Raw genomic sequence first — 27,879 nt, 5'->3', positions numbered from 1 at the left:
ATTGTATATTATATTATTATTTGTATACTATTTTGTTACGTATGATATACTATTATAGGCAACTCATATTACACATCATAATAATAGGTTTTGGAGATGTATATCTCTTTTAAACTTTTCAAATAAATACTTAAAAAACTATTCAATAATTATTAATTAACTATAATTAATAAATATACATACTTGTAAAACAAAAATAATTTTAAATTATTAAAAACAATTAAAATCAATATTTAAAAATAAACGTAACTACATAAGGTAACATGCAAAACGGGTCAACGGAAACTCCATTAAACTTTTGTCATCACTCAGAGCAACAAATGTTCTAATCTGCATGGGAGCCATTGTGATGTTAGTATCGCTTGCATCCCTTCGCTGACGTTCCTTTATACTGAGAACACCCATTTCTTCTGTCACTATCTGAGGCCAATGGAATCTGGTGGCTTCGGTGATAGGTGTTGGCACCTAACAAGTATTCCTCCAATGATTTGATGTAAATTCCATCAAACAAATCTTAAAGACCCAATATTAAATTTCGTTTAAATAAAATAATCAATATATTTACAGATAGATCAACTGTGACTTCTTTGGATAGATTTTCATCATCGCTTTTCTCCAATGTCTGCTCCAAGCGTAGAAGATACTTGTTATCATCTCCAACCCATTTGTCAATAGTTAGAAGATGTAGAGGTTCTGGCAGTGCCTTTTTCAAAAACGATTTTGATTTAGTCGGAATGTCTGTTGTGGTATAAAACACCTACGGAGCAAGAAGTACTCTATGGGCGATATCGCGTTCCAACACTGCCATAGATTTTTTACCATTTCCTTTCGTCTTATCTCCCAATGTAACGAAATGAGATCCTCTTGCCACTAAACCTCTTTGGTATTCTTGTTCATTGAGATTCTCATCCACACCTTTACCGTCATCTTTATTAAATGCTCTGTGAACCTATACAGATGTATAGTTAACGGCCATCAATAAAAAAATATATATTTACCATAAGTTCGACTTGTCCAACGTCCAAACTGTTTCCTCCTTGGGATCTGTCATTCAACACGGCAAATTCGTTTGTTCCATCATTGATAGTGATACGAGCTGTAACTGGGTAGTAGTTATTAGCTTGTAGCTCTTCACTGGTGTAGTTTTACGTAGGCCTAAAATCCTTTTTCCTCTCGATCATTTCTCTACCATTTGAATCGGTGTAGAAATAATTGTTGGTTTCCAGTGATGTGGTGTACCTCAAGGTACAGGACTTCCTTACCGTTTGTGTCACTAGTGTTTTACATTGTAGTATATTGGCATTTTGTAATGTGAATACTTACGTGGTATCAATAGGACCGACAATCCAATCAAATTCGATGAAGTCTTCGTATTTGTAAATTCTAATAACTTGCTGTGCCCAATCACTGAATACTTGTTTAATTTCTCTTACAACGTTTCTTGAGTTAACCAGCAATGTGTTTTCTGGTTTGGGAGTAAAGGCTTTGGCATCTCTATCATTTTAGTCAGTTCTAAAAATGTAAGCACCAGATTCTGCAGCACTCTTGTAGTACATCATTTCTGGTTTCACATTTAGAGTTACTCCATTGATTGTCATTTACTTAATAAGATTGGAAGAACTATCAATAATCACATATGTGTCCTATAAAATTATACATGTATTTAACTAACTAAGTTTTGTAGTTATATTTTATGCTTACTTCGAAACCAATTTGTTGGTCTTCAGTCAGCTCAAGTTTCGTTTCTTCAAACGGAGTAGATAGTTTAGTTTTCTTAATATGATGGCTTTGTAACCTAAAGCTGGCAAATCTTCAGCTTGAAAGATCAATACGTTTGTATGAAGATTTTCATCGGGAATATAACTGAAATCCTTTGTTGGAACACTTATAGCAACTTCCACATCATAACCTATGTATATTTGTACTTTAAAATGATTTTTTAGACTCTTCTACAATATACCTTCGGGATCAGTTACTGCCCAGCCAGTTCCAGTTACAAGACATTGAATTCGTCGTTGTGGCTGTCGTCGCAGATACTGACATTGGCAAGTTTGCAATGTTTCAAGTTCAAGTCTTGATTAAGGATCTTCCTTAAAAATAGACAAAGTTAATTAAGGAAAGCTCATATAGATTGTTTTTATACTTGAAAGCTTTGTTGACATTTTCCACAGCTACATCTACACTATTTGTTAGAATTCTGTGATAATCCTTCTCGACAGCGGTCTTTTCAGTTCCGGTAATAGCGTCATGATGCTACATGATTCCCATGGCATCTTCAGTTGGGAAGTTGGTTCCGTGTGGTAAATCAGCGAATGTCGTCAGTTGCCTTGTCACCTAATTATTAATAGTTTGTATAAATGTATTAATAATTGCATTCTTGTTTACCTGGAGAAGATTGTTGGTAGTTCTTTCGTATCGTTTGGATGTTGGCCTGGATGTGAAATAGCCTGACCAAACTTTGTTGGCACTGTCCGCATAAGGCATGAAATCATCAGTTTTGACTTCAAGAACTGTGTTTTTACTTTTTACATAATCGTTTACTGCTTTTACGTAGCAGTTGGGCGAAGAATAAAAAGCATTTATTTCTAAATCGTCAACTTTAGGCTTAAATTTTTGGAAACCTCTGAAATTGGGTAGTGTAATGTAGAGTTTAATCTTAATATAGATTGCAAAACTTACGCTAAAAGTCTGTCTATGCGATTAAAGGTTCTTTCGGCAGCTTCAGAAGCAAAATCACTACCCATTGTAAATATAAGATTTTTGGATATTTTTTGTACTGTTTTTTGATGTGCTCAACGAATTCATTAACCTACAAATATTAAACATAAAAATTGAAAGTTTAGCCCAATGATATTTTTAAATGCTCCTTTTCTTACTCTTCTTTCAAAATTGTATTCCGGACTATTTTCGTCCATTATAATTTCAGTACCACCGCAACACCTGATATCAAAATTGAAACCAGCAGGGGTCCAATACATATCAAAGAAGGCAGATGTAAAAATATTTGAATCGGATCCTGTAAGTATTGTACATTAAATTGAAAACAAATTTACTTTAGAAGTTGGCGTTGCCGGTCCATAACAAGTCCAAATTGCCCTTTTCCGTTCTCTTGTTCTTGTCCCTGTAATCTATCCTGGTAAAATAGAAACTCTCATATCCCAATTGCGTGAAAATGGAGGCTTGTTCGCGGCTGTGCCCGAAAGGATCTAATTGCCATCCGCTCTTCGGTCTGGCACATTTCCCGATGTTGTCTTCCAGGAAACGCAGACCCAAGGTAAACTGATCGATGGTTGAATGGCAATGAGCGGCGGCTTCGTCGTTCATACTCCAAGCACCGCCGACAATTTCAAGACGTCCTTCATTCACCAGATGGATGACTAGATCTTTGACACTGGCCGGCTGAAGAATCCACCATTTATGAAAGAAATAGGTTTCTACCTGTATGAATCTAAATTCAAAACATTTTTACATTAATGATAAATTTAAAATGTGACACTCACTTTCTTTTTTCATTTTGAAGAAGAGATCCAATGGCTGAACTGATGATCGATTCAACCTCTACAAAACAAATTAAAATGTTTCTCTTCAAATTATTTTATATATTATAGATGCTTACTAGTATAATAGTATTCATCAACCGTTGATGTCCAACCAACATCATCGTGTGAATGAACAATTAAATGAATATTCAATTTGTTTGTATCTGTTGCGGCACAGGATTAAAAATAAATTTATGATCACTTAGCACAATAAATGCATGTTTGCTGCTTGGTTCAATTCTATATTAAAATATTGTGCCATTTGGGTGCATTAGAAAATCATACTCATTTTTTCATTCACCTTTAAAATTGATTGACATTGATTGATGAGTTACAGTTGATGAAGGATGGCCTATTTTCGTCATTTGAATATTATTCTTACAACTAATTCCATTTTCTATTAACATTTTTGGTAGACAATTTATTCGTAATTATAACAGTATTTTAATAACATGCGTTTTTTAAAAAAAAAATTTTTGGAAGTAACCAGTAAGTAAACTAGTTGTTATATAAGCATTCCGGAAAGTTGTTAATACATTTTTGGGAAAATTATATATAAATTATCTTAAAAAGTATAAAATAATTTAATAATTGGTGTACATCAATCTCAATGTTTCAATTATTATTCAGTTATTTGGTTTTTTTGCGAGAATATCTAGTTGAGTCTAGAGTTGAAAGCGATAAACAAAGTGAAAGGTTCTATCTAGACATGATGAAAATAGAAGAAAGATATTAAGGTTTTTGGGAAGAATAAGTGGTAACCGATCGTTTCTAGTTCTAAGAAAAGATCCGATTGAGAAAAGGCTGCTTTTCAACCATAGGAAACAAACTGAGTACTCTTGAACAAAAATTATCTCCATTATATAAATAAATAAAAACACAAGTTCATCATCACTTAAATTAATATCCTAAATTAGATAAAAATTAATGTGCTTTTCATGTTAATGTGATTTATAAAATTTAAATTTATAAACCAGTGTAATAAACAAATAATAATATGAGGATACAAAATTATAAACAGTGTGGCCCATTTGAAAGCTGGACACCCTCATAAAATTTGATTTTTATTTTTATTTTTATTTTTTTTTTTTTTCAATTATAAAGCATGAAAATATGTACTTACTTATAGGCAACATGTTTTTTGACCCAAAACCAAAACCTACTGGGTAATTTTTAGGTGTAAAAATTGAAAAAATCATACTAGCAAATTTTTTATAGAAAATCTAACTACACCAATGATTTAAGCATCTTCTGAAGTGAGAATATATCAAATTTCATAAAAAAGTTATACATATTCATTATTCTGTAATAATTAAAAATTATATTCTTCTTATGATTTATGATAAAAATATAATTTTGATAATATAAAATTGTCACTTTGTTTATAAGTATATATTTTCACGCTTTCAATTGAAAAAAAAATAGTCAAATTTAAATTGAATAAAGAAATTAACTTTCAGTGTTCTTAAAAATTAATTGTGGCTTTAAGCTTGAAATAGAAAATATTTTTTATATAAAAACTTACATTAAATCCTTTGCATTCCCCATCATCAGTAAAATTAAATAAGGCCACAGCTCTAGCAAAGGCCACAAGGGCCAATATACTAAATAAGAATTTCATACCCGATTCGTCTTGCTCCAGTTGGGCCAAAATTGCTACTAAATATTTTACAATAACAATATTTTTGTTTTTATCTAAAGAAGATAATATATATCAATTGACACTTAAACTTTAATTTAATTGACCTTCCATTGTAATGAATCTTAGCAAATGAACGAAAGAATTTATCTAATATTTAATTATAAAAACAATTATGTTTTGAAATAAAAATATTTTAACACTTACTATTATTATATTAAATTGTCCTCGGCGAACGACGCCAAGAATCAACAAGTTCATCGCACGCGAGGGGAAACGCTTAAATCCCAATTTATTTAAAAAGGATGCTGTTTTTTTTTTTAAACGACTGTAGGCGTCGAATTTTAACCTTTTGTCTGGTCCTTTAATCATTTCCAGTGTCAATGCATTTCTTCAACAAGTAACTCGTCGCAAGTGAATTCTTGAATGAAAATATGAATAAAATATAACCAATTGTGAATAATAAATATATGTATAAAGTTTCCAATGCAATGAAATAAATCATGAGCGCGGTAATTTTCGAGTCGTGACTCAAGCTTAGAACCAGACAGAATTATTTCCCAATAGTTGTGGGAATGAATACATAAATTTACGTTGTTTGTTCATTTCCTAGTACGTAACAAATAATTCTCATATTTGTCCATTTCGAACGAATTTGACCACCATCCCACGGATATACAGGGTCAAAAATGATATACCCATCTACTCGCGTATTGAGACGGAACATCAATGCCCCTTTGTAAATAAAAAAAGAAAGATGTACATGCAATTATGTGGGCCGGTCGGAGTGACTGGAGGGGATCCGTACAGCATGCGGTTCGTCTCCGCAGTCCGCAGACGAGTCGGTGGATTGAGAACAGAGATAGGTTTTCTTTAAATAAGCTATTTTCAACAATAAAAATGTATGCACTGGAAGAAAAAATCCAAATTGACCTCGCACCTTGCGATTTTTTTCTGTGGGGTTACCTAAAGTCCAAATTATACACTTTCCAGGAGAACAGGGCTAATAATCTCAACGAATTAAGAAGCCGTATAATTAATTTATTGGAGAATATTACTCCTGATACTCTGGCAAACGTACGTGAAAATTTTTATCACAGATTGGGATATTATATCATTACGTATGGGGACGTTTTTGAACACCTTATTCAATTGTTTTTAGTTTTTTTTTTATTTATGCATTTATTTATTTTATTTAATTTTTGGGATACATTTTTATTTTGAGTTTATTTTTAGAATACTTATTGGTGAATTTCTAATTATAATTCGTAAATATGCAAACAGCGTACAATGACCCACCGGATATAAAATCGCCCACGAAGATGATGATTTCCTCTTGCATTTCCTGTGTAAAAATATCAACAGGCGCCACAAGATAGGACATTTTTAAAGGTAAAGAAAGACCTTCAACCACTATAAAAGTGCTAAACTAGTGATTGCTGTGGTTACTATCTATTACTATCACAGAATTTTTCTTTGTGAAAAAAAGATGATAACAACATGAGATTTCTTAATATTTAGTTAAAATTTCATTAATTCAGATGAGACAAAATATTTCAAAGTAATTGTTTATTAGTCATTTCATTCTGTTGCAACACTTCCTTGAGATATCAATATACTAGAAAGTTATAACAAGTTATAAAATAAATAAATAAATAAGTTAATTTAAATGACGTGGGTACATCTTCAAATGTGACTGAGTTAGTTATATTTAATAGAAATTTTTCATAGATATATGAAAGCTTTATTTTATATTTAGTACAACTTACAATTTTAATTTACATATATATTATATATTGCCTCATAAAACTAAAATTACATTTTTATTTAAATAAGGTAATGTATTAAATAATGCAATTTTGAAGGAATAAATTCATTAAAAAAATATGATTTTTAATTCTGTCGAATTTTTGATATTTAATATTTTTTTTAGTGGTAAGTGAGAGTCAGCAACATCTTTATTTATTAAATTGTAAACAACATAAAAATTTATTCGAATAAATAAAGAGAACCAGTATATTACAAATACATAAATTATACCTTATAAAATGAAAAGTTATATGTGGTAAAATTGAAATTATAATTTATTTTAATCATTTAATCTAATAAAATGTTATAAATTATATACGTTATACAAATATTATTATTATACATATTTTAAAGTATAGCATAAACATATATTTCAGCTATTTTATTCCTCACAATGTGAATGTAAATAAAAATGTATGATTATACATATTAAATGGAGAATAATAATTTATTATTTATAAATATTGTAGTTTCATATCCAATCTCAGATATAAATTTTATTTTATAATTTATATATATTACACTAAAAGTTATAGCACATTTTATGATATATTATTTTAGCATTTTATCTTTAAGTCTAATATGCAGGTAATATGATAATATTTTTTAAATTATATGCAATATATTAATATTTAAAATACTATTTTTATTTTATTTTTCTTTTCATCTTTCTAAAAATGAAATACATTTTATACGAGAATCGGATATGTTATAAATTATATATAATATACAAACATTTATTTTTATAATAAGCTATTTCTGTTTCAATTTTTAAATATAAATAATACTCTTATTAAATATTTTTCATAAATTATTTTATTTTTCGCATCCTAAATATGAAGAAAAAACGTGTTCTTATAACACATTAAATGAAACATATTAATTTAATTTTTATATGTATTTTATTTTTAAATGGAAATCGGATAATATTTTATAAATTACAATATACAAACAATAAAAATCTATTTTTATATTTAATGTAAACTATTTGTGGTTCATTTTTTAAATATATGTAAAATTTTCATCAAATATTTTTCATAACTTGTCTTATTTCTCACATCTTAAATGTAAAGAAAAACATGTGCTAATATCATATTTAATGAAAAATAATTATACTATTATTAGTAGTTTATTTATATTTAATCTTTTTGTTTTTTTAGATAAGAATATTATTTTATAAATTATATGCAATCTACAAGAATTTATTTTGTATGTAAACTATTTTTATTTTATTTTTTAAAAATATACGAAATTCTAATATTTTTAATAAATTGTCTCATATCACATATAATGAAATATAGTAATTTAATATTTAGGTATTTTTTATAGGGGAATCTAACAATATTTTAAAAATTATATGCAGAAAATATGTTTATATTCAACATAAACTATTCTTATTTCATTTTTAAAATTTAAAATTATAATTGAAGTTTTTTAATAAGTTGTCTTGTTAAATCTAGTGTGTGTGTGAATTGGTAAAAAGTAGTTCGCTACTGCATCATTATGGAAAAATGTATTTCACTAAATTGTAGGTATGGAGGCAAATTTAAACACGATTAGACCAATATTAGAAAAAAAATATTTTTTTTAAATTTAAATATGAGGGGTTGTATTATTTTCAGGAGGAAAAAATTATTCAGATGTATTCTATTTGCGCCCAAATATTGATCACCTAACATATTTTTGCAACCCCTTGTTTATTAATATTTCTAGTCTTTTCATATTTTAGATGGAACTTTGAAAATATTTTATAAATTACATATATAGATTATATAAAAAATATGAATATCAGTTAATGAAACATCCAGGTACTTAAAAATATAAAATGCCATCGGTCTAAGTAAATTTATTTATTTACATACATTTACAATTACAATATTTTTGTAATTTACGATAAGCACTATCAGATCAATGGGCGGTCAATATCAATTGACAGAAACGGCAAAACAATTCAGCCAAGGTTAATTAATATGTGAGCAGTTACGCGAAGCAAAAAGCCAACGAAGTTTTTGTCGTGTATTATAAGGCCGTTGCCTCCAATTCCGATAAAAACACGAGCTGGAGCAACTGAACTGTGCAAACTCGATGCTCGCTTAAAAACCCAATTGTTGATAAATTGAAGGAAGAAGATCATTTCAGATAAGATATTGTCTTATTATAAGGAACAACATATTCCATTAGTTAGTTAATAAGACATTTGATCAAGCGGTTGCGTATTAAAGTTCACGTGCATTTCGGAAAATATTCCTTCATCTTTGGGCTTCGCAATTCTTTGTCTGCCGAATAACAAAGAACGTAGATTAAATCCCGCAACCTTTGTAATTGCGGCATTTTTGCGACGATTGAAACCTTCAAGAGATTAACAATACCTTTGTTATGTTATTAATAAAATTATTACCGCAGTTCGTGTTGTAATTGCATGTTCGAGCGCATAACGCAAGTGCATAAAAGGCAATGACAACTTACTTATGCAATATTTGAAATGCGATTATTTAAATAAATTGATTGCCTATTGCATACTAATTTGAATTTTTTCGGCTGCACGGCAACCAATACTTTCTAATTGAATACACACAGTCGGATTTGTAAGTAAACACGTTCGCTGGAATCAAACGACTCTGCATATATAGAATCTTGTCCAATGGGGAGATTGTTTGTGCGAAGCCGATGAATAGTTCCGAGTAAAATTATGCGCATTTTATACACAATTTGCCTTTTTCTGTCTTGAAACTTCACCATTATTTATTTATTGGACACAATCGATGAAGTTAACGTCGTACAGGAATATTTTTAAAAACATTGTATTGATTTTATTGCCGCGTGCGTTGTTCATGTTTCATTTTATTTATTTCATACTATATTTATACATTTTTTTAGACCAAAACTTTAGTTTATATAATAAACAACTTGCTAATTGATGTTGTTTCAGTATTCATGGGTAACTTCAATGTAACTCATGTTATGTATTAGTAATATTGGACATAAAAAAATTATCTGATATATAAAAATAGCGATTCAACGATCTGTGGAAACTTAAAAGGGCATTTTTACACAAGTCCTCGGTAGTATAGTGGTCAGTATCCCCGCCTGTCACGCGGGAGACCGGGGTTCGATTCCCCGCCGGGGAGGACTTTTTGAAAATTGCAGAATCCGCGACTATAAGGAATATTTTAGCGCATGCGTCAACTTGATTTGAAATCATCTACTTAGAAGATTTTATACAGCATAGTTGCCAAATTTCAGTTTTAACAAAATATGTAGAGAAAATTGTTATTAGAAAAATCTATATATAATTTATTATGTTTTTCATGTGTGACTTATGTCATTTATGTAGTTGAATTCTAAAAAAGATAAAATTCGACTAATAACAATTCATTAGTTAGTATATTAATTTTTTATCTACTATATTTTTTTAACAGTTTAAAAAAAATTTGTATAAAAAATGATATAACATTAACAGAAAAATATATTTATATATTTTATAATAAAAAACAAAATCAATTAAAACAAAAAAAAATCTATTCCATTGGATATTGCACTGATGCAATTTAAAATGCTCATAAACATATTGTGATTTTTAAATTTATTTCTCCATATAAATTCGTAGAGGTACGATGGAAATAGATCTTCAGAAGAACAACCATGGTCTATTGCTCTAAACTAACTCGAAAAAATTGCACAATGTAAATATAGTATAAAAATTATTAATAAATTGAGAATAAGTTAAAAAATAATAAAAAACATTTTTCATTATTATACAATTACCTATATAGTAAAATATATTAATTAATTAATGACTAATACCAATAAATTAAGATTATAATTTCCAAAAAAATAATAATAATAAAAATACAGCACACAAATAATCTAGTAAAATAACTTAAAAAATAACTACCAATGAATTAAAAATAATCTTACTAAAGGAATAAAAATATAATATTTTAAAAATGGAACTAATCTATAAAGTAAAATATATGAATAAGAATATGGATAATATATTGTTTTTAAAAACACCATGAGAATATAACCTGTAAAGTAAAATGTTTTATGTAATCAGCAATAATCATCAAATTAGAAGAAAGAATATACTTACCAAAAAAATAAAAAATATAATACACAATTTTAACAATAATTCAAACACGAAGAACAACTCGAATTTTTTGACAGTTGCAAAGCGACAACACTGCACTGTAAACTGTTCAAGAATCGCGAAACCAGTGCCTCATGACGCATGCGCTAGAAAATGTTTCTTAAGGTGGCGGATTCTACAAGCTTATCGATAATTCAATATCTCGAGTTTAATTCCTCTGGTTTATAAATTCTGACATAAAAGATATGATTTATTCACAAAATTTAGAAAAAAAAAAATGAAATAGTTTAATATAATCGTAAAGTTTTTTTCTTTGAAAATGAACCTCTCATATACATGAAGAACATGAATCTACTTGTCAAGAACTTAAATGTCTTTAAATTTTGAATATATATGATTAAAATATTTTAATCGCAGTAATTTTACAGGTTAGCAAATTCTTGGGTTTTATTTTTTTTATAAATAATTTTGTTTAAGCAATAATGAAATTAATTGCGTAAAAACTAAAAAACATTAAAATTATTATTATTGTAAAATAAAGAAAGAAAAATTTAAAATGTTAAATTAGTATATTCATAAAATTATAATATATAGTTATACTACAATAATTACCAAAAAATAATTTTTAAAATTATTAAGTTTTTCAAAATTGTCAAAAATTATATTTATTCAAATTTTTTAATTTTCTTTAAGGAATAATCGAATTAATTGTGAATGAACAACTAAATAACAAAAGAAGAAATCTTAAAACGGCATCAAAATTATTTTTATTGTAAAATAAAAAAAGAAAAATGAGTGCAAATAATATTTCATGAAAAATAAAATATTAAATTAGTATATTTATAAAATTATATTATAATAATTACAAAAAATAATTTTTAAAATTTTGTATTTAATTTTTTTTAATCGCATAATCTTATTAAAGTTCTTATCATATCAATCATACCTTTTATTAAAATTGTCTAAAATTGTCAAAAATTATATTTATTCAAAAATTTTATTGTTTTTGTAAATAATTATGCATAATTAAGTACTCCAATTTCTATAAGAATTAATCGAATTAATTGTGAAATAACAACTAAAAATCTGTGAAAAAAAAAAAATAAATATGTAATTGTTTTTATTGTAATATAAGTTATATACATACAGAAAATTTAAAAATTACTAAATAATAACTTTTATACGTTTTATAATTGTGTTTTAACATAGTTGTAGTTTCTTTAGTTAACAAATCCTTAAATTAACAAATTATAGAGGATATAATGTTTAATTTATTTTTAAATTAAATATATAACACTATTTCTAAAATGAAAACTGAAGATTATTAATGAAATAAACTGGAATAAAAACTATGTTTAAAACATTAAAATTATTATTTTTTTAATATAATTTAATATATAAAAATATTAATTAAGTTTAAAAAAATATTTAATTTATATACTTTTAAAATTATAACAAAATAATTGCATTATAGTCATTCTTAAAAATAATTTTAATAATTTCATACAATTGTGCTTGAGACATTTTAATCGCAGTAATTTCTTTAAAGGTTAACAAATTCTCAAAATTAACATACAATCCACTATACTACATTCATTTTTCGTTAATTACTTAGCATTAATTACATTTCTCTTCATTTATTGTAGTTATTGCATATTTATAATTAGGAATAAATATAAAAAATTAATTGTAAATATTCTAATTGATTTAAGGACTGATCAAAATATTTTTTTAGAATTTTACATTGATCTATAAGCATGTAACGCAACATGATTATAAAAACACATTTTGTTTTCCCATGATTTACAATTGTACACACCGGACATTTCTAATAATACATGGAATGAGCTTTCGTTTATTTACATATTTGCAACAATCCAATGAATCAATACATCAGCAAATATGCTGAGCAAATCGTTTCAAGTTTACCGGGGTATAGCGCCCCCGGTTATCAATTACAACACGCAAACACAAACAATAATATAACAATCTTGTGTCGCGTTAGATTAAATGCACTTCTGTCTGTTTTACATCCGATGTTATGCATTCGTGTCCTTCGATGTCTTAAAAAATGTCCTGTTATTACTAACCAGGATATAACTAATGTATGTTTTAAATTACAAAATCGTTTTAATTTTTCAATGGCCGACTGTGAAATTAGTATTTAACTGTCACCACATAAAAATAATTTATTTATAAATCGATCTTAAATAAATCGAAATTTTGATCGTAATAGTAAAATTGGTTTTTGAAAAAATCTTTCAAAGGGTTTTGAAAGAAAACAAAAAAATTGAGATCACAATATTTGTCAATTTTATAGTGATCATATTCATTTCTGTAACCGCTGATATTAAAAGGTATAAAATACAGAAAATAGATAAAAGAATATTTGTTTGATACTTTTATTGAATTTTTAGTGTTATATGCATTAATGGCCATAAATATAGAAATATTTTGAAAAGTGAAATAATTCAAGAATGCAATCATAGCATATATATAATATATAATTTAATTACCTTTATGATTCATTATTGTATAGGAAATTAAATATTTTCCTTAAAACACCCTTAATTTCTATTTAAATCTTACATAAAATAAAGGCGAAATATGACTGGTCACAAAAAATAGCACACATTTGTAAAATATATATTTCTTAAATAATTTATTCATAAATTTAAATAAAATTGTTAATATTATGTTGGGTGTCCTTTGTAATAATCACCTGTAAACGGAGGTGCAATGAAATATCGTCAAATATTGTCGTTTGAAATTTTACGACCTTTCTTCATGTAATTGGATTATCTCTCATGATGTCTCTATAAATAATTTTTTGTTGGACCATTGTCCTATCAAGGAAAAAAATTCTGAACCAAAACTTTTCCTCCATCATGTTTCAAAGTTTTTGTAGTATATCTAGAATCCAAACTTTAATTAGGAGGACGATGAATGTATTTTTTACAATCTCTTGTTCTATTGAAAATGGATTCATCACTTCAAACAATCCTCGAGACTGTTACGACTAAGACAAAACGTTTATGTTTTGTTTTAGTGTAGGGCTCATGCCACACGGATATTCCTTGGGTTTATATAAATTATATTTTACTGTGTACTATAGCGCTTATTAGGAGGAATTCCCATAATATATGGATGTACCTTTTATGATGTTTTGAAGTTTATATTCCGGGAAGGCTCGTCAGATATAGGAGTACCTGGAGCCCCTTTATATTGCCTGAGCGTCCTGTCTCGATCTCTATCAATATCAATCAGTTTCACTCAAGCAGTCAAAAACATTCATTCAGAACAGATACTCTCGTGCTTTTATCCATGCTCCTCAAACTGAACCAGCTTCTTCGTCTTCGTTCACAGTGATCAATAAATCTAAGCAAAACTCAATTGCATTTTTGTTGTATAAACGCCCGAATTCGCGTACCCATTATTTACACCAGCAGGTTTTATAACTAGGTGTTTAATCCACGGAAAAAAGCCATATTGGTGACCCCGACGTCTTTAGTCAAATCCACATCTCACAACCTCCTCAAGGCAACCCGGATAGCTGACAGGATGATGATAAAGGAGCCCGAACAAGGAGCTGAAGCGCCTCAACCACCCAATATGAACTGGTGCGGGGCCATTCCCCAGGACGATGAGTGTTTTGTGTGCCGCAATTATTTGATGAGCATCTGCAACAAGTGCGTGGAAAATGGAACACAACAAGAGAAAAACTTCTGCAAGGCGGTTAGAGGAGTTTGTGGACATATTATCCACAATCATTGCATGCAAAGGAGGCTCTATTACTGCCCCATTTGTGCCATCAAATGGCAATTTTTCCAATATGTCAGTATTAATTAAGATCAATGTACAATTTTGTAGATATTTTAATCTTTATGTTAGTCCAGTTTTTTGTGTATTTTAACAATGTATTTTATTTATTCAATATTTATATATTAGATTGATTGATTTTATTCAATAAAAAAACTGAACAGACAATTTGATTCATACTTAAATATCTTAATAGTTTACTAGGTACGACTCATCTGCTTTTAATTGTACCGGCAATGCTTACTTGTTTTTTATTCTTTTTTCTAAGTGCTAATGGTAATTACTTCTCGTCGATCACTTCTTTACTCGCAAAGTGAAAAAATAATAATAATATCAACGAAAATAATAACAAGTTGTGGCCACTAAAGTAATTTTATCTTGTTCATCGTGTTACCACTACTTTATTTTAAGAATGTGGCAAGAATAATGTTATATAAAATATGGCAAATGCTACAAGATGGAATCGTTTTAAATGTACCTTTAATTGGTAAATTAGAAAGAAAAAATAATTTTTCTGATTGAGTATCCTAGCGGCCATCTTGGAGACCTAAAAATATATTCAATTTTCTTTCAGTACTACTTTTATTAGTAATTTTTTTTCTGCAACAGATTCATTTGCAGATTGACGACCTCCAGTATTTGGATACACATAAACGTCTTGATAAGTCGTGACAAGTCATGGTTCAAGTTATCGCAGTTCGGCTGTATTTAGATGAGAAGAAGCGTGGTAATTTTAAATAATTTGCACCATATTAATAGGTTCAGGATGTTTTCTACATAATGATAATAACAGGAGTAACCGTGACAATTTGACAGACATTCGTATTTGATATGTATCTTTCCATGCATGCGAAACTACCGATCGCATAAAAAAGCCCACGCAACATCTCGCCGTTTTTGTTTTGTGTTATTAAAATATAACACTTTAACCAATTTGCAGCTTGTCTAAGTTGAATTAGAGATAATCGGATAATGGCGCGTTTAACAAGTTGTTGCCCTGCGGTAAATGACTTTTAAGTTCTGTCGAAAAAATAAGTATGTACATTAACGAGGGGCACGATTACATCGAGTTGTGTGTTCGCAGTAGAAATCTCAATGGGAATCAGATTTAACAGCGTTAACGTAGAAAATTAATTTTTGCATAATTTTATTTTGTTTTTCATACGTTTTTAATTATTTTCAGTAGGCGAATAGGAACTTCATTGTAAATAAAAGCAAGAAAATAATAACTTGAACTATTTGTGTTAAGAGATTTAAACATTCAGTATTAATATAAAATGGTCAATTTGAGTTTTAACATTAACAGAAAACTATAAAATATTCAATTTACAGCAACTAATCCTGTAATTTTTTATTGATTTTTAAAATTCAAGAAACAGGAGAGTGAAATTCCAAATTATTATAATTTTCTGTACCTGAAATGCAATTTACATGTCAACAAATATTGATTTTATAGATATTTGACATTTTATAAATATGTATAATGTAGTATCTGTATATAATTTTTAAATGCTTAAAACTTTATTTTAATATTTATTGATTATTAAAAAAATTAAAGCACCTAATTTTCAGAACTTAGAACATATTTTTACTTGATTAATATAAAAAAATTATAAATTTTGAAAAGACTCAACTAATTATAAAAATATTTGACAATTTATAAATAAAACACAATCAAAACACTACAAAAAGAGTAGAGGTTTAAAAGCTCGGGGATTCTTTATTTCTATGGTGTGTGTATTCACACATATTCATAAATTTGAACTTTTCTTTTCCATTTGTGCCATTCACCTAGATAATGACAAATTTGTGTTTTATCATTTTACTTAAAGTGCCGTTAAGAATTAACCGTAAGACCGGTTGAGATCAATTTCGTTAGAAACAATAATTATACTAAATTTTACATTTTTAATTCATCCATTCAAAGAAAAATATTTATAGCCCTAACAGATCAAAATTAAATCAAAATGTGATAGAGAAAATTTCGATATTTTTCATTCATATTGTATAAATAGAATTTGGCTAATAGAAATTCCTCGTAATTTCAATTTTACAAAAAATAGTATAAAATAAATAAATAATATTTTGCTTTCAGAAAAACAAATTTCCAATGTTACGGAAAGGTTCAATTGAAATAAATATTTTCAAATGGTTTTCAAATCATTGTATATTGTATAAAACACAAATATCCCAATTACGTCAAAAAGATCTAGGCATTGCAATATTACAACAATAGCTACTTACTCCCCTTTATTCTAAGACATACTCATAGCAAAATATTTAATTTCGATTTCCAGGTTCAAATAAGACAATTAAGATTAATCTTCTCTTCAATCATTTGGTTTTCTTCTCAATAAATATGGGTGGTTAAAGCGATGAGGTATTGACAAGGTATCATCTCCACAACATGACTGAAATAATAATATGATTGTACAAGAAGATCCGGTCGATACATAATGTAAATATTCAAGTCGAAATTCTTTACACAGTATAAATAAATGAAACATATAGAAATCTAGTAGCAAATTTAAATATTCATTTATCTTTATTTCTTTATAATATTTTCCAGAGCTTGAAATACTTGTATTGAATAAAGTAACCATTAAACATGTAAAACTGAAATATTGGAATTATTTGTTGGGGAAAGAATTTACTCAAACGGTAGAAGTGACTCAAAATGGTCATTGCATGAAATTTCAAATTTCTACAGCTGTAACTCAGTTGTTTTATTTCCGATCGAAGCGAATTAGGCACCGTTAGATACATAATTTACTCACCTTTCTAATGAATTTCCCTCAATCGCCTTCTCCTTTGTATACCGCATTAAATAAAATGACAAACTGAAAAACATGCATTTGTCATTATCTAGGTAAATGACCTAAATGGAAATATATAAAAATGATTTTTATATTCAGAACACTTGAATTACAATATAAAGATGTAAAAGAAAGTTTATGAACTTTTGTTGTAAATTAGTGTTATACAATCTGCACCAAAGATTGTAATTAATTTTCAAAATTAAGCAAACTGTTACTAAACTTTGGAAAGTAGTTTTAAGTATTAAAACGTATACACGTAAGAGCCTTTAAACTTTGAAAATCAGTCACATAGTATCGTAATTTTTAGTATATAATGAATATTTGACAATTTGTAGATAACATAGAATATGTTTTTTCTTTACATAACTAGCAGTAATATAATACAAAAAATCATATAAGAAAATTTTAATATAAAAATAATAATAATATAAATATTTTTAAAAGCTTAAAATCTGTTAATTCTTTATTTCTGTAATTTTTTTATAATCTATATTAATTGAAATGTTAAAAGCAGAATAATTTTCAGTACCTACAAGATAACTGTACATGTTAAGAGTGTTACAATTAACTAATTATGACTTGATGATGATATTAATTATTATTATACGAAAAAATAATAAAAATAAAATAAAATTAAAATAAATGAATATAAAATAAAATAAAATAAATATAAAATGAAACTTTACATCATAATTTTCAGAACTAATAACGTAATTTTACATCATTGTTAAAATTAATTAATAGTAAAAGATAATACTGTAAAAATATTTTATAAACCTCAATACAATATTTTTTTACTTCTTAAGTAGGAATTCACAAAAATTCTGTAAAATAAATTTAAATAAAAAAGAAAAAGATTGTTTTCAAAAACTTAAATTCTGTAAATTATTTATTTCTACGGTTTTCTACAATTATACTTTAAAGTTTGTTATTGATTTTCAAAATTAAAAAATATACTTTTAAACTGAAATTTGAAAAGTAGATTAATTTTAACGTTCAATGAAGCAATTTTTGGCAATTTTTTGAACAATATAATGACACTAACAAAAATTTTATAAAATTTTTTATACTGTGAAAACAGGACGCCCAAAGTACGGAAAGTATAACGGAAGTGAAAGTCAACTTTAAGGTGGAATAGGAAATGTGAAAACCGCCGAAAAACCCAAAAAAAAAAAAAATGTATGGAATCAATGTCATAAAATCCTGAAGAGTGATCCGCGTATGACGAACCCTCAAGCCCCACCACATGGCGCAGTATTTATCCGTTTCGAATGGACGGTTCGCGTTTTGTCTCCGCCGAGCCGTAGTCGGAGAAGCTCGCAATCGCGCCGCCGAAAAGCACGGCATGCAACATCGCAAGCACGTACTGAAGAAACACTGAAAAGCTCCGCGATGTCCGGATCATGTGTGGGAACCACCGGTAGTAGATAATAGCGGCGATTTTTTCGGACATTCTCAGACGATGCACTAAACGGACGCGTCGATAATTTTATTTATTTTATTTTTAAATAATTGACGTTTTACATGTGTTCCTGCGACAGGCCGATGCGAAGACAATTTACTACAATGCGACAGTGTGTGTCAGCTGTGCGACCTCTTGCTTGTGTGCGTGGTGTTTTGCTTGTGTTGTGCATGGAAGTTGCGTTTTCCGAAGCGATTAGGATAAAGAGGGAACTGCTTGGAGACAATGTGGTAAGTGTGAGCCCGTTCGAACTGTTTACGACTATAATTAAAACTCTTTGTTGGCGGAAAGTTTCAGGAAGCGCACGTCAAACTTTGTTTGTTCGAAGACAATGTCTTAAATGTCATGTTTATGAAAATATGTTAACATTTATTAAACATATTAGTACAAATATTTTTCAATAATATAATATATACTGGAAACAGTAAGAACACAAACTAATAGATGTACCATCGAGTTAATAAATGTTCATAATTAAATATAAATTAATGATTAAAACTAATTTTTGTCAAGTATCTTTATTGTTTAATTATATCTTTCAGGTTAATACTTCAAAAATTTGTTTGGACTATCTGTGACTGAAACTATTTTATTATACTTATTTTAATAATAATATTTAAAAGGTTTGAAGATCAACTTTGCCTTTATAAATTCATTTATTTACAGAATATTTAATTATAAAATTATTATTAAAATTAAGTAAATTTAGGAAAGTTAAAGTTAGCATACATTAATTATGTAGAAACGTGACAAATCCCAAAAGTTTAACAAAACCAAAATAGTTTTTTTTTCTCATCTGAAAACTGAATCAATATAAAAGAATATTTTTATATACACTATTATGATTTACGTTATATATGAATCAAAAATTGTCATCAAAGCTGATCTTCATTATAAAAATGCTAAAATCTTTTTTAATTAAATAAAATTATTAAAAATATCACTGATATGTATTTAAAAGTTAGTATTTTTGCAAGACTTACTTTATATGACAAATATATATCTTTAAAGTTTATTTTATATTTTATTTATATAAATATTATATTAAAAAATATTAAAAGTGTCTTAATTATTTTTTGAAAATTGATTACTGTTCTAGATTAGATTGTTTAAGAAAAATATTATTTGTATTATATATGTTATACATGTCAAAATCTTTATATTTGAAGATATAAAAATCTTAATTATAAAGATTCAAAAACTCGTTTTTTAATTCTATTAAGTTATTTCATGATTAAATAATAGTATTAAAATTTATATTGCATTTGTGTTACGTACAAAAAATCAATTTCTTAAAAGGAAGCTTGTTGAAATACGGAAGCTTTTAACAAATGCATTCCTCATATCTTTTTGGAAGTAATACGTCATTGTAAAAAACATAAACCGATATTTTTATACTATTATCTTCTATATCTAACCGCTAGAACCAAGATGTTGCATCATTGCATTTTTTAAACATGTTAAATAAATATTATAATAATTTAGTCACAATTACAATTGCAGGTCTTCTTTTAATTATTCCTGTTCCTCTGATGAGACTGCATAAACATGTCTACAAAAACATTTAAGCAAATTTCTGGCAAATGTCACCAATTAATTTCAAGATTCCTCCGAAATACAAATAATATGCACAAAGAAATTTCTTTTGAAAAATGTTTCGCTCACTTTTGCACTGGCTCTTACAGTATTTATATTTTATGACATACAAATATGCGGTTTATATTTAAACTCTTTGTCTGAAATATGAAAATTAAATGTTTTTGCTCATGTTTCAGGAAGTGCAATTTATAATTTTTTACACACCTTTTCAATGAATTATCTATTCAAATTAGCCGATAGATAAAACTAGATTCTAATAACAGAGCATTTAGTTAAATAATAGTTAATTATACAATTCACAATTTACGGGGTTTAAGCAAACTAGTTATTTAAAATCAGTCATAACAGGTGCTTAGTTATGCTGAAAAAGGTTACTATTGATTTATTATTGATGTATGGTAAATAACTTGAATTATGCATGGGAATTGCAATAATTGATTGCATATAATAACTGATATTAAGTAGGTTTATTTCAGTCATTACATAAAGCCTCCACAAGTTTATTGGAATCTCACTCACTATCAGTACTTATTTTTATATCAATTTTTCTTATCCCCATAATCAGACATTCCTCGGAAATCCGACGTAAATTATGAATAGTTCCAGTCATCACCTTTACAAACATATAGACAGGATGACGTTGTTTCGCCTCCCTCTCTTTTGACATTCAAACTTTCACTTCCCCTGCATGATAACGGTTACAAAAAATAGCCAGAATAATTGTATATCAACGGGAAACATTGGGGCCGACATGCCCGGATCGATATTGACCACTGAGCAAAAAGAAATCCCCTTACAAGACTGAAGGCGCCGCAATTCCTCGTGGGTTGGGATTCTCGCTTTATATGTGCGTATAAACAGAAACAACCGCTCCCCATTACGAGCTCGAAATTTCGATACGACGTCCTCAAGAAGAAGTTTCAAATTAAACATCGTTTATTTTGTCGAAATTATTGCTGGAAAAAGTTTCAATATAGTATTATTACAGTTGGTGGGCACGTCAATTAAGCCATAAACACGGAGTTACCGTGGAAGACAATCGTTAAGCTGTAATGGATGTCGTGGCTGTCCCTTAAAATCGCATGTAACGTTCATGATACAGACCTGACGTCACGGTAGGAAGAATTGTGCTTAATCACATCTGGAGATGGGTTTTTCGTGTTTGACACTAAACGAACCGCAAATTTCATTCGTTTTATCGATCTTAACGGAGCAGTTTTTACTTTCAGATTAACCTTTATGACGCTGAGTTGGGAAAATTAAGTTGACGACAATGGAGGGCGAAAAAAAAGAACTTCCATTTTGTTCTGAAAGAAAGTTAGATCATACTTTCGAAAATAACCCGTCTCATCGATTGCCCGATGCGGCCGAATCCGTTCATTGTGCCATAGAGAAACGTTAACGGAATTTTATTTGCGCCCGTCTTTAAAAATAGCCCCCCCATAAAATCTGAATGGCGAGTGAAGAAGTCCACGAAAGAAAAAACGCATATCCGGTTCGTGCACAGTTTATTTATTATTTCAGTGCAACTTAATCAGTAAGTCATATTCATGGTGTGTGGCAGTGTACATTAAACTCCGCCACGGCTTATTAAGGTCGTGTGTATGTGTGTGTGTTTCGTTCACTATTCGAGCTTGTTTGTTTATGAGTAACGCACTAAACGGCGGATTCAATATGGAAATGCGTTCCGTTGTCCTTCTGCGTGATCTAGTTTTTATTATTACTTTTTTTTAAACGACGCATCTGCATTGGCAATAAGAGAAAATAATGTAAAATGGTCAAAATGCTGTGCAACGAGCCTATAGATTCTACGAGTAGCCTTGATGTGCCATTCTGACCATTCTCTGTGGTTTTATTATTTATTCATTTTATTATACTTTAGGTTTTTTTTGGTTTTTGAGTAAAATCTATCCTTTCCGTTAATTATTTTTCTATTATTTATTTAAAAATTGACAAATTTGGGCCAGACTATTTTAAAAAATTGTGGAATAAATTACTTTCCACTAGTAATTCCAATTTATTTCAACAATTTTTTACAATTTAATATCTATCTTTATTAACATTTTTAAGGTTAAATTACTCAATAAATTACTTAGTAGAAAGTGCACAAATTAGGCGAATTGGTAACGTTAATAATTATTATATTTTAAATTTAACAATGATTATGGTAATTTTTTACATAATCAAGTAAGAAATTAATAAACTTTTAGACTCTCAACAAAAAATAGAAACCATAATGACTTTTTATTTTATCCATGTTTTTCATCATCAAATAAAAAATTAAACAACGTAACACACTAGTGTTGTCGAAATTTTTTATGGTCTTCAAATTTTTGTTTTTTGGCTTAAATTTGTGAAATGAAAATATCTATCGACAATTTTGAAATATTATAAACATTTCATTTTAATGTTTTGAGATTTCAAGATATAATCTTCAAAAATAATTTATAGCTTTTTTAATAGATTGTTGACAAAGAGATGGAAGTTTTGAATCTTGAAACAGGTTTAAACACTTAAAAATAAAAAATATGTTAGAAATATGTTTAAACTAGAAAAATTAAGTAAAATTAAATTGAAACTTTAATAACCAATTTATTTTATTAAGTAAATGAGAAATGAAAAAATATTATGTATGTATGTTTTGAATGTAAGTACACAAAGCTAATGAATGTTTTTGCTTATCCAAATAAGAAATGAAAAAAATCTTTCACTGTTTTTCAGAACCTTCTTATTGGACAACGAATGTGAAACATATTGTGTAGTTTAAAATAGCATATATCAAGAAAATAAGAATAAAATGTGTGTGAATATACTTTTGAAACAGCAGATTTAATTTTCATTAAGATATAATACGCCTATTTCATATATTATATACAACTTGAGATATTGTTCCGTATATCAATTTATAAGAAATGATGATATATTTCGAATATAATGACCTAAATATGTTTATATAATCAAATAAGAAAAATTATTTTCAATAAATAATAAAATCTGTATCCAATGAAATTTATTTACCTTCATTAAAATGTAATACCCTTATTTTATACATATATACACTACAACTTGAACTTTGTATAAATTCAAAAAAAAAACAAATTATTTAATTACAGTCCATAAAAACTATCAAATGATCTCTTTATTTTAAATTTAATAACCGAATTAAATACAGAAATTTTCTGTAAATATTTTGAAACTTTGGATGTAAGTACATAGACATTTTGTAGGAAAAAGCATATTTTACTTTAAATAGGAACAAATTTTTATAATTTACCATTTGGTGATATTGTTATATAAACTATATAATAATCTAAAATTATAATTTTTAATAAAAACTATAAAAAAACAACTATTCATTTTTACAGCAGTAAAATATGGAGCTATTCTACTTATTTTAAAATTAAGATCTGTAAAAATTCCTTAATTTTTAATGAAATATTAGAGTTGCAAAATAATAATTATTATTGTAAATTTCCATTCAATTAAAATATTGCTCGGTTGTTCATAATATAACTTAAAATATTGTTTAAATGAATCCATGACAAATTATTGTCAATTTATTATTTTACAAATTATTTAACTAAACCTAGAAAAATTAGATAAAATTGATAATAAGTGTTTATTTTAAATGTAATAATTTAATTTTTATATAATCAAATAAGATATGAAAATACCTTAATAGCTTCAGAGATATTTATTTTGGCTTGGACCACTAATATAAAAGGCCCTGTGTAGTGGACTTTTCATGCAAATCGCTTTTAGTTCAGAATAATAATACACAAATATGTTGAATGTATTTTGAATCTAGATACATAGAGCCATTTAAAAAGAAAAAAGCACATTTTAATTTAAAGAAACATATATAAGAATAAATATCCAGTACCCAGTCAGTAATATTATTATTTAAAGTATTTATTGCAAGTGAAAAATTATGCATTAAAAAAATCAATTTGAAATAAAGAATTTGAAATTTCGGCTACTGTATATGTTTGCAATAAAAAAAGTAATCTATTCCACATAATTTTAAGAAAGTCCTATAAAAGTGCTTCAGAACGAAAAGAAATTCAAATGTAAAAGTCGAATTATCATTTAAAGGCATAATAATTCGTGTCGAATGAAATTACTGATGGAACAACAAATTTTGTTTCCATCGAAATATTATAATGGGCCCACTTCATAAGTCACAATACAACTGTCTCGAAACTGTTTACAAGGAATCTGATCAATTTGAAAACAAACAGACCACGGTTAACAGTCTGGTACTCGCGTGACGATTGAAAACGAACCATTCACGGTTTGGTACATATCCGATGATGAATGGCAGTTGGATCTTTGTCGGTTTGTTCGGCCGCGTTCCGGGTGAATTATGGTTGGACAACATGAAGAGGTGTGTGGCCTTTTTGTGTTGGCCAGATCGTTTTCAAGACTAATTTGGTTTAATGCCCTTTGCGGACGGATCGTCGGCCGACTGACTGGTAAACGAACGAACGCACACACCACCCCCCGCACATTTCGATCCACATGTATGTGCGTTATTCGCGAAGTGTTTCGGTTTTCTGTTGGAACGGCGAGGTCATTAGTTTTCCAACAAGTCGTCCATTCACGTATCTAATGGAAATTGTCGTATCTGATTTGCATGTGAATGGCTGCCGTTTTTCGAAGGGATCATTGTCCGTCCGTTCGGGACATTGTCTTAACGAAAAATTGGGTGCGCATCGTTTCTTTTTTTTTTCTTTCAGTCTTGTAATTGGTGACCGTTTCGGTTATTAACGGTAGCAGTTTTAGATGATTCACAACTTAAATTGATGAATTGAATGTGGTGAACAATTGTAGTTAGTGGTTTTTACTTTTTTCCACTTCTTGGAATGTTTATGACAAAATGTGAATGGCTTAGTAATATCATAGATGCTAAACCGTTAAACATGACTTAAACAGGAACTGTGCATTCGGAATACTTTTTCATGTACACAGACAAAAATAAAAAAGAAAGTGATGTTTAAGGTTAACATATTGACTACAATTAACAGTTGATTGGAAATTTTATTGAACTTTATATATTAATGTTTTCTTGTGAGATGTTATGTAATTATCATCATTTAAATTATTACATTGTTAATTTTCATGTTAATACATCGACATAAGTCAACAAAATTACTTAGTTATACATTTATTTATGCACAAATTTGAAACAGTACAAACCATGTTTGAAAAAAAATGTAATAAAATTGCAATAATTCTAAATAAATTATAGTTTATCTGTTTTATATCAAACAAAATTAATTTAATTGTGTGTTTAAAAAATGGAAACTTTATATTAAATTGCAAATACAAACCTTATATTTATACTCATTTTTTCCTTTTAAGGTAAGAAGTGAAAATGTGCAGTAAAATATGCCAAGCATATGTTTGCACAGTATATCACATCAAAAAGATGTGAATAATTGTCTAAAAATCCAGAACCATCATAAATCAAATAGATATTATGTTACAACAAATTGAATTTGTTCACAACTTATAATGATTTCAAAACAAAAACGAAAGTACTGTAAATGGTGGAGAATTTACCATTAAATTGTCGTTAATTAATTAATTAATTATAAAAACGATTTTATCCTTCTATATATATATATATATATATATATATATATTTTTTTTTTTGATTATTTGCCAACTTCATACAATTACATAAATCTCTTTTACCATGAATGTAACTAATTGGATGTGGAAAAATTTTGTCGTTCAATATTTTTTTATAAATTTAGGTGTTTTCAATTTCATACTAAGTACCTTGTAACTTTTGTCAGACATAAATTAATCAAAGCAACTCTATAAGACTGTTATAATACAAACACAACCCTGATAAGATATTTAAAAATGTATAAAATTAATCAGTGCATCAGTTTCTTGTATCCTTTAATAAAATATTTAATATTTTTATTTGTATATGTTAATTTCAAATTATAAAAAAATACAGATATAAATTATTCGAAACAACTCTAATAAGATCTTTCTTTCCTTCTTCACTCACATATAAAATAAATTTTAAAACTTTTTCAAAATTAGTAGTGAGTATTTTTGCAATTAATTTTTTCGTGTTTTATAATAAAAGAACCATATTTAATATTCTTAAATTAAACTTATTGTTTTCTAAAAAATTATTGAAGAGTCAGAAATGAATCAAAATAATTGTAATAAGATTATTCAATCTTCTTCCTTTTCCATTATATACAAGCTCTGTCTCAGTGAAGTAGGTCCAACTAACAAAAATGTTTTTTTGAAAAAATATAGCATGTTATACGAAAATTTATTACATTTCTGTTACATGGGAAATGTTTATTTGATTTTGACCTATTAAATTAAATTAAATATTATTATCGCCTGGATACGTCTCGAGATGCTTGGTAATCATCTGGAGTAAAACTGTTTTAAATTTCTTGGAGACAACCTCGCAACTCTTGGATGGTTCTTGCGGGCTGTGGTCGGAACTTTCTCTTCATGATATGTCATAAAGTTTATATAGGCGTATCTGGACTACTGGATGTCGTGGATATTTAAAAAAAAATGTTTGTTTATCACGAAATAAATTTACAAATTTCATGTTTTGAATGGTTGGGCGAACTTCGTTGAGACGGAACTCGTAGAAAATAATTATGTACAGAGTACTAGATACATTCCACAGATTCATATGATTTTGATCAAGGATTTTATGAAAATTTGAAGAAATTTGGGGTTTCGCTTTATTGAGATCCTTTATTAAGTATTTTGAGACATATCATAGTTATTACTATTGCAGTAAACTACACATATTTTTTTATCACATAAACCGTTTATCTAAGTATAACTCCAAAAAATAAAATAAAAAATGTTAATTTATAACCACATATTTTTATACTTGTTACAGAGGTAGTTAAGAATAATTTAAAGAGAAAAACAGAGGAAACTTTGTCAAAATTAGTATATAGAATTTTTGCAATTAATTTTTTGGTGTTATATAACAAAAAAAAACATATTTAATATTCTTAACTTAAACTTATTTTTTTCTAAAAAATTATTGATTTAACTTTTAGGAGAGAGAAATGAATCAAAACATTCGTAATAAGATT

The 27,879-nt window shown here is 27.7% G+C and overlaps 1 protein-coding gene, 1 long non-coding RNA gene and 1 other non-coding gene across 6 annotated transcripts in view; 2 read left to right on the top strand and 1 right to left on the bottom strand.

Annotated features, from left to right (window-relative positions):
• Window positions 1–176: 176 nt before the first annotated feature.
• LOC109599603 (uncharacterized) lies at window positions 177–5,158 on the bottom strand. Of its 4 annotated transcripts, XR_007548824.1 has the most exons (13): window positions 5,065–5,158; window positions 3,501–3,558; window positions 2,877–3,448; window positions 2,680–2,809; window positions 2,386–2,623; window positions 2,144–2,334; window positions 1,961–2,090; window positions 1,702–1,909; window positions 1,324–1,643; window positions 999–1,273; window positions 820–949; window positions 566–757; window positions 177–513 (listed from the first exon to the last, which is right to left on the bottom strand). It is a non-coding gene; the product is annotated as an uncharacterized LOC109599603 (long non-coding RNA). The 4 variants fall into 4 exon arrangements; XR_007548821.1 differs by having other exon boundaries at window positions 566–949; XR_007548823.1 differs by having other exon boundaries at window positions 566–949; window positions 1,961–2,086.
• Window positions 5,159–10,043: 4,885 nt separating this feature from the next.
• On the top strand, window positions 10,044–10,115 carry Trnad-guc (transfer RNA aspartic acid (anticodon GUC)). The gene has a single exon. It is a non-coding gene; the product is annotated as a tRNA-Asp (tRNA).
• An 8,930-nt stretch (window positions 10,116–19,045) lies between these two features.
• The window catches only part of LOC109599793 (matrix metalloproteinase-2-like), a 69,657-nt gene continuing 60,823 nt past the window's right edge, over window positions 19,046–27,879 (top strand). Inside the window, exon 1 of the mRNA XM_020015828.2 lies at window positions 19,046–19,407. Within this exon, the coding sequence (XP_019871387.2) occupies window positions 19,240–19,407 (168 nt within the window). The 5' untranslated portion in view covers window positions 19,046–19,239. The remainder of the gene's footprint in view (window positions 19,408–27,879) is intronic.

Source organism: Aethina tumida, chromosome 1 (genome assembly GCF_024364675.1).
Source record: "Aethina tumida isolate Nest 87 chromosome 1, icAetTumi1.1, whole genome shotgun sequence".
In the NCBI taxonomy this organism is placed as follows: Eukaryota; Metazoa; Arthropoda; class Insecta; order Coleoptera; family Nitidulidae; genus Aethina; species Aethina tumida.
Note: the sequence above shows the minus strand (reverse complement) of the source record. Positions and strands in the feature narration are given on the sequence as shown.